The sequence below is a fragment of the Lagopus muta genome, chromosome 13 (genome assembly GCF_023343835.1).
Source record: "Lagopus muta isolate bLagMut1 chromosome 13, bLagMut1 primary, whole genome shotgun sequence".
NCBI classification, from domain to species: domain Eukaryota; kingdom Metazoa; phylum Chordata; class Aves; order Galliformes; family Phasianidae; genus Lagopus; species Lagopus muta.
In genome coordinates, this window is record NC_064445.1 from 18,176,476 (window position 1) to 18,190,475 (window position 14,000).

The following is a 14,000-nucleotide window of genomic DNA, read 5'->3' on the forward strand; positions in this document are numbered from 1 at the left end:
AGAAAAGATTCTTAGAGCAACACCTTGAGTGACACAAATTATGTTACAAAATTGATCACTTCCTTACATATGGCAGAAGGCTTCCAGGGCACTCAACATCCTATTCCATTAAGCTGTGATAAATGAGACATCACTTCCACATCACTCTGAATTCATTTTTTAAATGTACTTCAAATATTCGGCTACTTAACCCCCTCCTTAAGATATCAAAAACAGTCTTTTTCTTTTATCTGTTACAGATATTAATAGGTGTCCCTCCTGTAGGACCATCACCTAGGAGTTTCATTTCTCCACTTTTTTGAGCAGGCAAAATTTTGAGAAAATCACTGAATAATGTTTGGTTTGCAGTCTCAATGTGCACACTTGGCATCTCAAAGAATGGATGCAGAGAGGTGGACATGAGAGCTACAAAATGATGGAGAAATATCCCCCCAAAAGCAACTCTCCTATGAAGATCACCACCACTATCTGGAACACTGTTAGGATGGAAACCCATGGAGCAGGAGCAGAATTGTTTCAAGCAGATCAGTACAGCTGGAGGTGGCTGGGGAAGGTTCATAAATTGATAAGCACCACCGAAGGATCATAAGCCTCCATATCAATTGTATAAATATTACAACAGAGCCACTCGCTGCAGTCATTCTGAAAAGGTTATGGGTTTCACAGGTGTGTGCTGTCAGTTCTGATTAAGCTTAAACTAAACCAGTTATCTATAACGTTGGATTGGAAGGAGTTTTATTGCTGAACGCAGGGTAAATCAAATTCAGGATACACATCTGTGGAAAAACACAGAGGGCTGAAGTTCACAGTCCTGACATAGGCAAAAAAAAAAAAAAAAAAGCCAACACTCCAGACTCAAAGGAGATTTGCCTATTCATCAGTCTGCCTATCATCATACGTTCTGCATCCGAGAGGAGGGTTATACTTCCCCTGAAAACAGCTTCAGGTTTTCTTTTGCTTTGCAAATCATGGTTCCTATTTTAAGACTATTATCTGCATTCATTTCTAAAGTGCCTGTATTTTACCAATTATTTCATAATAAATGAAATTAATTATACACCTGTACTTTTTGCTACACAGGACATGCACACTAAAGCATCTGTAGCAATAAACTCACAACTTCATTTTTCATCTCAGTGAGAAAAAGCTTTACGAAAACAACAATTTACACCAGAAATTCCTAGAGCTTCACAGTAAGACAGTTGGTGAAATCCGAAGCCCAAAAAGGACTGATAGCAAATCAGCTGATTTCAACAGTGCCAGGATTTCAGTAGAATATTAAAGAAAAAGAAATGTATCTTTAATAGCTGATACAAGTTGCAAAAGTCACATTCTATTCCCAAAAATACTCCATATTAATGCTGCACTTGAAAGTATGTCTATTGATTCACAGTGCTAATAGATGGCAAAAGTGAATAAATGTATTTGCTTTTACAACATCATTATTTCCTTTGCATGCAATTATTTACTTGCCAAACAATGCTAGTGACAAATCGCAACAGACTATGAAGCCATCTACATCAGCAGATTTTTAACCTAAGGTAAAAATAAACAGAAACATCTGTAATCTTGTACAAAGCTATGTTTATTAACAAATATATTTTCTAATAAAACACCATCTGCAAGCAACCCTCGCCTTCCATTTGATATAAATAGGCCTTTTACTGTTTTCAGATGCAGTTCCCAGAAAATTATTCCAAGCACTACTGCAAAACACATCAGTCTTTGTTGCTGCCTGGAATGTTAATAAATAACATCGAGTTTTTAAACAGTCAAACAAATTATTGGCTTGAAACGATTATTTCAATAGAAAAAGCTGACCTTTTGCAATAAAGTGTCTTAAAGCATCACTCCTCATTCCTACTACAAAAATATTACCGAGCAGTCAAGTATATGCAGAAGACAAAAAAGTATGAAAGAGCAGCGTTGCAATTCTGTTCCTACGTGCACCATAAACCTACCTTGCAGTAGTTACTGCTTTAGAGAAACTTGGAATAAGAGAAAAAATATACAGACTGTAAATAGTTCAATTGGTATCCTTATTCTACATCTGTGCTTGGAGTGGGCATGAATATGAACCAAATAAAATGTTCTTCACAGGAATATTGTACTGACCAGCAATACAAAATTCAGCAACTTAAACTGTTGGTAGCAAAGATGAGGATTGAATCTCAATATTAAGAGCTCTTCAACATGCATAAAAGCTTTAGTGTGACACATTTTCATAAGCACTACTGAGAACTTCAGCCACATTAATTCCATTAAAAGTAATGGGAATTCAGCAAACTCTGCAAATAAACTCCTTACTGGTGGAACTATTCAGTAATACTGAAATTTTGATGCTGCCATTTTTCATTAAATATCTTAAAAAGGAGATATTTATACCAAACTAGCTCCTACCTGAATAAGGAAACTAGTGAAAAGTGTGTGTGAACTAAGATATCAGAGTTCTCTATTCAGAATCCCAGTTGCTATAAAAGTATTAGATTCAACAGAGATCTAACATTCAAATCTGTGATTTTAAAACTTCAACTAATTGGGGCTACCACAACAAACTCTGCCAGAAGTTAGTCATACATTTTCCAAATAAATAAATAAATAAATAAACGAAAGAAGGAATGTTTTAGAACATAATTCCAGGAGATGGAAATGCATATTTCCAAAGACAAATATTCAGTGCACAAAACACTCAAACAGTATTAGAGAAAAAATATTTTAAATGACTTACTTCACCAACAGGAGGAATATTAAGCTTTGGTACTTTATTCTTTGAACTAGGTGTGTTTACTTTTCCTTCCAACAGTGTTCCAAAGGACTGATTTCCATATCCACTCTCGATTTCTACGGGAGGTTTCAGTTCAGGTGAATCATTGGGTACCTGGTCCTGACCATCCATTGGCCTAACATATGCCGTAGGCTTTTGCTGGACCATGGTGCTTTTACAGTGAAGTCCTGGTGGGAAATTCTGGCTTGAAAGACCATTGTTTGCAGACAACAAAGATGTGGAAGGAAGTGGAGATCCAGGCCCATGACCTACAAACTCAAGCTCTGTGGGTGACTTTGAATGACTGTTTTCTTTGTAAGTATGTTCTCCAGCTGCTGACTTTGAATGAGTATGCCGCCTTGAATGTGAAGATGCTGCCATAGAATTTGCTTCCTCAGTTCCTCCACTTTTATGCTGCTCACTCTGACAATTATAGAGGTCTTCATACCTGCCCTGTGTCTGGTCATGGGAAGAGCTATGCTTTGTCCGACTCTGCTGACTACTGGATTGGCTTGGCTGGGCACCACTAGAGTTGTGACCACTGCGTGACCAGTCTGTCCTCGACTTCCTGTTGCTCTGGTGACCGTGTAACAAAACAGAATTAGATGACAGAGACGAAGGAGGAGGCATTGATGTTGATGAGTGGCCACTGATCTGATGAGAAGGGATCATCCTGTTTCTTTGTTCTGAGAAAAAGTTCTGTTCATTTTTGTCAATGGGCGTCTGTGGGACAGAATTCTTTGGGATTCCTACAAGATGGCTCTGATTGGAATGGTTAGTTAGCAGATCCTTCATCTCATCATAGTTTCCCAATGTGTTCTGGACACGGTTTGCAAGAGCGTCACCTTTATTTGTCTAGAATATAAACATAAATAAATAAATAAAGGAAAAGAGTGAGCAAATTTTTAACTAGGAAGTTACTGCTTGGAATAGTTGACTTAGAAGATGGCAAATGTTAGCTGTTTAATGGTGTCATGCTGACATTTAATCTAATTTCAATTACATTTTACATATGTTATGTAAGAAGAATCTATCAGTAACTGTGTTCAAAGAATCTCTTCAAACAGGCTTGCATGAGTAACACTCGTATGCTGCTTCCCATTTTCTTAAATTTGTTCTCAGAGAAATGTTTAAATTACATCAGTTTATAGATGTTCTGAGGAAAACAGGCTGGTTTTATGTCATAGAAGTTGGTCTTGTACATTTCATATCTTACAAAATATGCAAATGCGCAATTACTGACTACTCAGCATTTGAATTGCAATCACACTTTATTTAAACATGATATTGCAGTACCACCCCTTGACCCATAGTTCTGCCATAGATAGAAGCCAGGTTGTCTTTAGCAGGCACACGGGCAAACTCTTCTTGTATAATGCCAATTACTTTTCCACGGAGTGTTCAGTTTGACCCAAGATATCTGATATCTGAGTCCAGAAAAGAAAAAGCTTGTAATAACTGAAATGCTATAACAGCTTCAAATAAAACATCAAAATGATTTTTTCTTACAGAAGAATATAAACAGGGATGACTGTCATGTTCTTAAGTATAAAGATTCTTCCCATTGATTATGAGCTGGTTGTATTTGTGAATTGTGCTTGGTTTTCTTCTTTAATTCCAGTAATTGTTAAATAAATATTGACTCATCTGTGTCACACCACCATTGTACTTCCCTTTCTAAAGCATAAAATGCCCTTTGTTGTTTTTATTCTATTTTTCATTTATCCTTGTAAAAAGCAGGACAAATATGCTGGGTGCTATAATTAATATGCAGCTAATTTCCTCTGTCCACAGAGATCCAATGTACCAATCTTCTCACTGACCTTTATGTTCTCTTGAAATGACCAGCAGAGAACTAAAACATCCTATTCCCCATGCTTATTACTTAACAAGACTCAAAGGATAAAAGCAGAGCAAAGGTACAGCTCAAGCAGATGGTTAACTTCTACAGTTTGGAATTAAATTATGTCAGTGCAGTACATGTAAATAGTGTAAAGCAAAACTTCAGGGTATAGCTAACTATGCTTTTATTTACATTTGGTTTACTATTCAATACATCAAATAATGTCTCAGTCCAAAGAGGCCTTAATGTTAGGTCATAAAGAATTTGTGGTTGGTTAGAGAGTTCCACTTAATTCCTCAAGCAGGGATCCTACCATGCTGCTGATCCAATCTTTCTCAAGTATTAAGATGAAGTCTGAGTGATGAAAAATTTCCACGCACGGATTCCTCCTGAAATGTCTGCTTATATTACCCACTGTTGAACTAGTCGGGAGATGAGGAGAGTACTGCAGAAAGATTTTTCTTTTAGTACATACTGCACATGCCATAAAAAATGTTGAAAAAGAAGATAATAAATGCAAATTTCCTTTTGCTCGTTCTCAGGGATTGTAACGTATATTACCACCGCACTGAGGCAGTGATTTAAAAATTAACTGTTCAATGTATACATCTATATACATTTTGCCAGTGCTTCTCACAGTTAATAACCCCAGTTGTGAAGAACCACGAATCACTTTTATTCACTAAGTCCCTAGGTTGGTCATTTTAGTGGCAAAAATTATATTCTTGCTATGCCAAGAATAAGCTCTTTGTACACGAGCAGTCTCCTTCAGCCGAGTTGCACAATGAGCCATTTGGGCAGCAGCCAAAACCAGGCTCTCTCTGTTCAAGCCCCAAATTTAAAACAAGGAGATTCCATTGTGCTTAAGGGCCCAGCAGGAATTATGATGCGAAGTCTAAACAGTTATATACTTGCTCTATTTCCTCCTTCCCCACCAAACTATTTAACTCCTTATGGGTTGGCACGTGGAAAACAGCCAAGTAAGGAGAAAATCTTGCCCCCTAGATTTCACCTCTGGTTAAGCTAGACTTCCAGAGTGCACTTAGCTTATTATACAGAAAGTAAAAGAGAAAAGGGAAGGAGTGGAAGAGGGGGGAGAGAAGAAAGAGTACTGGAAACATATCATCACTGTAACTTCAATATTACAGCACATTAAATGGCTCTTGTCTCAGTCCTCACACAGGGAATCAATATTTTAATTTGAAAATAGAGCTTTGCAATCATTTATGATTTGGAGGTTACTGATTATTTCAAGTTATTTTCCTTTAAAATTTCTATTATAATTTTGCTTAGTATTAACAGTAGTCTATGTAAAATGTCCAAATACTGGGAATAAAAGACCCAATGCAAAATGTACTATTATCTGTACTCATTTTCTGACAGCATTAATAAAAATACTTATTTCTTGAAAAGCATGAAGGTAATGAATTTAAACATCCTTAGCATATTTTATGTGCACTAAAGCTCATATCCAATAACTAATGCAGTCAGCAGAAAGACTGTTACTTCTTTCAGTGTTTCTTGGACCAGACTGCAAAGTAAAAGGACATAGTGAATGTAAGCAGCCATCCGGCTTACAGTGAAATAAAACTAGAACACACATAACTAACACTATTCACGTGCATTACATAACCTGACTGAGCTCACTGTTGTGTAGTGCAACGTACTACCTGCATTTAAGGAATACAGAGTACCATTAATGTTTGGGCTTTTTTTCATCAACAAATTCAGGGCCCTCATGAGAAATAGAGAATTCTTGACAAGCCTGGGTACCAGCAAGATAAACATAAAATCTGGTCATAATTTCTGGTTGTTTTTTGTTACTTCCAGACTGGGGCCAATTTCTACCTTCATATTCTGTGTAATTGGCTGATTTCTCAAAGGAGACCTCTGAACAGCTTATTTTCTGAACAGCGTGTTGAATCACAATTTTGCTGCTATCAAGGAAATGCATTTTCTGAGTATTCCAAGGCATAAATTACACGGCTTGTGACTTGTGGCTAGCAGCCTTCCTCCTCATTCTATACTCTTACTAATTTAGGAAATGTACACCTTCATACATTCGCTTCTCCTGCTTTCAAAAACTGTTTGTAATAGAATCCCATTGGCACACTAATTTGCCAGCTAGCTATTGCATTATAGTTTTACAAAGGAAAGAACTAAAGTGCTCAAGCTTGTAGGCCCAATTAGCAAGGGTTTTATGACAATGAAACTTGAGGTTTCATAATTCTTTTGCTTTTTCATGTCAGGGTTAATCTAACCTCTGTAGATTAGAAGTTAAGATGTTTTGAGATCTGCTAACCCTGACTAGTGTGAAGAGCTTTACCCCCAAAAAAGAGAATAAATGATTTAACATTCACCTAGCACTGCCCAATGGAAATGCTGCCCATTAGGTTCTGTTTCTCAAATTGGACTCTATTAAGGCTATTCCTTTGAAAAAATAAAAAGAAAAAAGCAACAAAACCAAAACAGTATCCACTCATATTGTTTTCTCTAGAATGTTCATCTCTGAGATGCTTTACTGATTCGAAACATTAGTAGATATTAGTGGCTCACTAGTGAAAATCCAGCTTCTCTCTCAAATTAAGCATTAGTGAGTTGGATCAGCTTTTAAAGGCAAGATCCACAACCCCCATGCTCTAAAACACATTAGTGGGCACACTGTTCTCGCTGCCCAACCTTCCCAAAATATTACTGGACAGCATTACATTGTTAAAGTTGTTGCTTCCACTTGAGACAATGGAAGCAGCTTCAAAATAATATTTTTTTAACTTCAAATAAGCTTGTGCAAATCATTTCTGGATTTGTAAAGAAAAAACATGTTTTTTTCATGTATGTTTACACATATGCATACTATACAGAATCAATGCAGACACAAGTTGTTCAAAACCATAAAGATCACCTGTGCTTTCTTTCACAGATAGAGGGACTGAAAGACAGATGCACCAACAGCTAGAGTGAAAAGGTGATAAAAGGACACAGATAAACTGGAAAGATACATTTTCAGATCATGTGTCTTGTTATACACAAGGAGTAGTAAGACGAGATTGTCATTTCCAAGCAAATAGAAAAAAAGAGGGATTATCAGGAGTAATCAGCATGGATTCACCGAGGGGAGATTACGCTTGACCAACATGGTGGACTTCTATAACATCATTATCAGCTGGGTAGGTGAGGGGAGAGCAGTGGATGCTGTGTACCTTGACTTCCACAAGGCTTATGACCCAAAAAATCTCCCACAACATGCTTGTAATGAAGCTTAGAAAGTGTGGGATAGATGAGCAGTGAAGTGGACTGAGAACTGGCGGATTGGAGGAGCTCATAAGATTGTGATCAGCAATGCAGAGTTTGGTTGGTGCCTGCAATAAGCAGTGCTCCCCAGGAGTTGGTGCTGAGTCTGTTTTGATCAATATCTTCATCAACACTCTGCATGAAGGGACAGAGTTCACCCTGAACAGGTTTGGTGAAGATACTACAAAGCTGTGAGGGGTGGCTGACACACCAGAAGGCTGTGCTATCGTTCAACAAGATCTGCACAGGCTGAAAATTGAGTGGAGAGGAACCCAATGAGACTTAAAACAAGTAAGTGTAGGGTCCTGCAGAGCACTACAACAGGCTTCCTAGAGAACTGGGGGACTCTCCTTCTCTGGCAATATTCAAACCCGCCTGGACATTTTTCTGTGCAATCTGTTCCAGAAAACCCATTTTCTCAGGGCGTTGGACTTGATGATCCTTGGAGGTCCCTTACAAACCCCTTCAGTTCTGTGGGCGAAACTTGTTGCATGTGCAAGGCCTTTAAACTGATCCACACAGAAACATCTGTTCATTTCAAAATGGAAAAGGACTTTAAACTGAACATGAAGTACATTCATCTTCATCTCACGACCGCTTAATTTTATTCAAGAATAAACATAAATAAAACCCTGAATTCAGCTTTGCAGTTGCTTAAGAATACAAATTACTATTTCACTTATAAGTCACATCCAGCTCTTGATTTGTTCCTAGGAAATTGTAGTGTGGCAGGTTGTTAGAAATGTAGGACTTAGAAAAGAAACACCAGTCTTATTACTTTGTTCTTTTTCCAGACTGTAAAATGGAGGCAAGACATAGTGCTCTCTTAGTTCTCTATATTTTACAAATTTTATATAACTATTTATGAATGCAATTTCCTCTTTATGCATTTCTCAACTTATCATTATGATACTTTTTTTACCATACAGTGTGCTTTGTTCAATTCCGTAGATCCTAAAATCTCCACTGTAAACATTTGAAAAGCAGTGAAGTCTCAGTGTGCTGTGGGTTTGTCTTTTTTTCTTTTTTAATATATACATAAAGAAAATTCTGTCCAGAAAATTACCAGGTCATTTTTTTCCTTTGTGGTTTCTCAGTTTTTTTTATTGTATGCTCTGCATATGCTCAGTGCAAACACATGCATATTAAAAATATGTAAAATTAGATATTATAACTGCTATCCTAAAATAGATAAACATTGAGGTGAGTGTTTCCAGTTCTTTACCCAAAATTGAGCACTGATTTGCATATTTCTCTATCCACTGAAATTCCAATGAACACTCAATCACTGGGAATGATGAGGAAAAAAATCCAACGTGGGATTTGATTGCACTGGATTTGCAGGAAGTATCATCAAAATTGTTTGAGAATAAGACCCTATTTCTTCTAAATAAAAGTGCTAAAATGTGGTCCATTGAAGAAATAATGGACTGATTAAATTTTTATAAAAACAACAAAACACAAAAAAACTCTCCCATTGCTTAATCCTTATCTGGCTGAATAAGTCTACCAGGCTATAATTATTAGACACCATTTGATATTAATGTCAGTCTTTCCTCCTCCTTTTCTGGTGATTTTCAAAGAGCCCTCATCCTCCCTACAGCTGTTAACAATGTGAAATGGAAAGATGAAGTGGTGGCCTTTCAATGGATGCCACTGATTGGGAGGAGAAAGGGATATGGAAATTTACATTCTGATGAAATCTTCAGGGAACGTCTTACTGAAAATCAAAGCAGCAGAAATCATAAAGGGGGACATCCCTTGGTGATGAAAATCTCAGGCAGCATAGCTCCTTAGAGAGAATAAGACATGTCAAAAGTCCCCTTCACACCCTTGTTATGGTCCCCAAGGATTCAGGCACTCTCCCAAAAGACTTTTTCAGATAGCTGCGATTGCAAAAGAATGGTTATGGACTCACTATTTACACAGAAGTCCATCAGTTTTAACAATTTAGGTATATTCTTGAAACTAAAAGGACTGTTATATCTGCCGTATGACCCCACTGGTAGAAATACAGCTACACATACATGTATTGCTGGGCTTTGGTGCATTTTTAAAGGAAAACATCTTTAATTGGAATGCAAACAAAATTCCCAATTCTGCTAATGTTAGCATACAAAGCTGGGTGGAGCAGTCAGTTTGCTCCTCTGCCAAATGCTGATTTGGAACATCAGTGTACTCAGTACCACACAGACGTCACACTTCTTTCTCTTAGTTTTGTGTGAAGTTTTATTTATATTTGCAAAATGCACTCAGGTAAAAGGCATTCAAAAATGTAAAACATAACGATGCAATTTACCTTGTAGGGTTCCCCAAAGAGATTAAAACCTGAAGCAAAGAGGTCTTCATCTTGCTGGACTTCTTGGTTTCTTCTCTCCCATTCTTTTCTCTTAAGTGCATTCCGGTCTTGCTCATAGTGACTGAAGAAGAGAAAGACAAAATAGACAGTACATTATTTTCCCAATAATGCAGTTACATGTTCATTACCATCAGTAAGAACAGCAAAACATCAGAAACTATGTAACTCCTGGGGATAGTTCATAAAGAAAGAAAAACCACTGAATCATTTTGCTAAATGTAAATTTGGAGTCATAACACTATGGGAAACTGGATAACAGGAACTGATCAGTACAAGTTCAAAATGAAAAAGACAGAACGTCCTTTCCAAATTAACAGAACATAATGCACAAGAGCATTACTGAGAGCAGCTTTACTGAGAAGAACTTGAAAGTCCTGGTGGACATGAGCTGGACATGGATGGGGCCCTGGGCAGCCTGGTCTGGTATTAAATGTGGAGGTTGGTGGCCCTGCATGTGACAGGAGGGTTGGAGATTCGTGATCCTTGAGGTCCCTTCCAATCCGGGCCATTCTGTGATTCTGTGGCTCTGGGCAGCCTCGCCTGGTTGTTGGAGACCCTGCTCATAGCAGGGGGTTGAAACTGCGTGATCATTGTGGTCCTTTTCAACCCAGGCCATTCAATGATTCTATGAATAAAATAAATTTTGACGCAATGCATGCACGTGCATCTTCAAAGAACGTATCTGTGCAAAGAAGGATAACGTGAAGCCAAGGACGCACAGAAATGCCTTATATCTGTTTAACTGCATAAAACCTGTCTATATCCACCCCAGTGCTTCAGCAAGCCTCATATGACTTAGACTCTTAATTTTGTCCCATGCACTTGTCAAAATTTTTGTATGGTTTCATTGTGGGTGTCAAGGGTTTTTTAAAATGTGTTTCTGAAGCACAGCACCAGAAGAGACTCTAGGATATTTGATTCTAATCGCAGATAAATTTACACACAAACAAAATAGAAAAGCATCTATTGGCTTGGTGTTGCAATAGCTAGTGGCACTTATCTGTGTGTCAGCTCACTTTGTGCACTTGCCAGACCTAGACTGTGAGCTGAGAGATCATATTCACCTCTTCTCTGAATAGCACTGAAGTACTTTGGTCTCCTGGTTCTGCAAGATACTTCCTGCTCCTCAGAGGGAAAAGATATCATTAAAAACCTGAATAGGGGGAGGGAAGGAAAGAGGAAAGGAAGAGATGCATGCTTCAACTTGCTCTGACAACTCCTCATGTGACAAGCATTAAGGGACATTTCTGTGCTTTCAACTCGTATTTGATTCGTTACGAGGCTTTTGGCTCTACTTTGTGTCAGTTAATTAGCTACCAAATTCCAGACGACAATTTGAATAACAAATTTGGTATATGCACTGATGTCATCTGCTCTAAGCAATGTTTCTCCAATAGATTCTGGACATGCACACACACACATACACATCCATGCCCACGCTCTATGTACAAATGCATACACACAAATGGACATATCACATATGTAACAGAGAACAGTTAATTCTCCTATATCTCTGCTGAGAATGAATTAAATCTCTATAGAGCTACACTGCACTTGGAAGATAACCAAATATCTACAACTTTTGCCTTTTTAGCTCAGCATGATGTTATATTGAAAGCTTCACACCGAGAGATATAATGAGGAATGAACTGCACAGTGATGAGGCTTTAACAGTGTATAAAGTCACTGATTTCTGAGTAAAACCACAATTACTAATTTGAAGCACCAGGTAATTAAAACCACAGCTATGTATTTAGCCCCTTGTTATACCTACTGCAGTTTATAATTATGAGGACCTCTTTATCTACTCAATTAAAGTTCTTATGATTCAGGCAGGTTGTGTTTGAACCTGTGAGCCCCGCAGAGAGCACAGGAAAGCATGTGTCTTTTTCTTGATGACTCCCTGTATCCCTTATGCTGTTTTTGTACAAGAAGGGAAAGAAAAATGACAGACAAATGCAATCTTTACATCAAAATATGAATTAATAATCAGTACAAGCAACTAAGGATCAGTCAGGTTTGAATTGCTTGAGTATGGCTCACAAACAGAAGACAAAGCCACCTACATAAACTGAGCTGAATTACTTCTATCCATGTTTTTTTTCTACATTCTGGAAAATGCCAGATTTTATTTTATTTATAATACTACGTGATGTAGTGACATCACCAGCTCACATTCAGTCACCAACAGCAAGCTTCAGAACGTCATTATAATCATTACTGATATCTTTTACAGTCGATAATAGCATAAATTCCTAGTTACCTGAGGGACAGATAAGGGAAACTGTTGTAACCAACACTTCCCTATTCTATACATGAATGTATGCTGCTAGCACAATGCTGCAAATTACAAGCTATCTATTCACTACAAGGTAAAGAGAGAGGACATGAGTCTTTCTTCCTGTCAGGTGTCAACTTCAGAATAGTAACTCAAGTCACTCATAGTCCCCTCCTCTCCCCTCCTCTCCCCTCCTCCCCTCTCCTCTCCTGTTTGGTTTTTTTTTTTTTGTTTATGTTTTGTTGTTGTTGTTTTTAAGCACATTTTTTTTTCCAAACAGCACACTTAGGTAGTTCTCTTCCAGTGCACATCATTCTGAATGATGTATTGTCCACGTACCCAGTACATAAGCACAAAGGTCCAGTTCATTCCCTGGTCCCCAAAGATGCCTGCAGAATACCAATCTATGAGTAGCACATAAGCAAAGCTCTAAGTAAATTCGCTGTCTCCAAATCAATCCTAATCTTTCTCACGTATTGTCCTGTGAGAATAATAATCATAAAAAAAAAATAATGAAAGGTTCTTTCTGAACTCTTCACTCACACAGCTGTAAGTGTACAAAGAGTATCTGCTCAAAAGGAAGTGGTTGCTCATCCTGTCGGGGCAATTCCTTGACTTATTCCTCTGCAAATGCACTTTCACCATGTGAAAGTCTGACATGGTGCTGACTGTGGATATGGAAAATTAAATAAGATAAGATCATACACAGATTAAGATAACAACTTCTTTGAGTTCTTTAGAATCCAAAGAGTAATACTGATTAGATCTTAAGGCCCCAGTACACTGAGAATGTAGCAGGATGTTCCACAGAAACTCTTAATGCAGTCACAACACAATCTTTGAGGCTTATGTTTAATATTAAGCCTAAATAATGTTCTGTGAAATACAGATATGTGATTAGTGGCAAAGGTGTCAATGAAAACTACAGTCACTATGAGGAACAACAGAGTTCATTCTGTCCCTTTAGTATGAGAAATACTTCATGACACTTCTAGTGCCAGCAGAGCAGGAAATCACCAATAAAGTTTCATATACATTTTAAAAAGAGATTTAGGGAAAAAAAAAAAAAAACCAGAAGCTGGAGGACATAATACCCATTACATCTGAAAAGACCAGTTCCCTAGGTACAGCTATTAGGTAACAGGGCCATTTAAATACATGAGCTTTATTGTTTTGTTACCGCTTATCAGATTAATAATTGAATTAGAACAGGGAGCCTGTACATAAATCTGAGAAGAGCAGGAATGGTGAGCAGTCAGAATGCTACAAAGTACATGAGACCACTGGTCTAAAAATTACCAGTGTGCTGTGTGCTGTGTGCTAACAGAAAAAATAGTAACCATAACTGCACTGCTGCTTTGGTCTGGTTTAACATCGAACAACAAGCTGCAAACGCATTTCGAATAACAGCGTTTGATACTTAATCCTTTTCTATCAGACCAGCAAACATTCATTATTTTTTCTC

The 14,000-nt window shown here is 37.6% G+C and overlaps 1 protein-coding gene across 2 annotated transcripts in view; it reads right to left on the reverse strand.

The window, feature by feature from the left end:
• The window catches only part of AFF2 (ALF transcription elongation factor 2), a 335,533-nt gene that overhangs the window by 237,566 nt on the left and 83,967 nt on the right, over positions 1–14,000 (reverse strand). For both annotated transcript variants that reach the window (XM_048959912.1, XM_048959911.1), the window contains exons 2-3: positions 10,198–10,318; positions 2,729–3,619 (exon numbers count right to left, since the gene is read on the reverse strand). In XM_048959912.1, coding sequence (XP_048815869.1) covers positions 2,729–3,559 — 831 coding nt within the window. In that variant the 5' untranslated portion in view covers positions 3,560–3,619; positions 10,198–10,318. The remainder of the gene's footprint in view (positions 1–2,728; positions 3,620–10,197; positions 10,319–14,000) is intronic.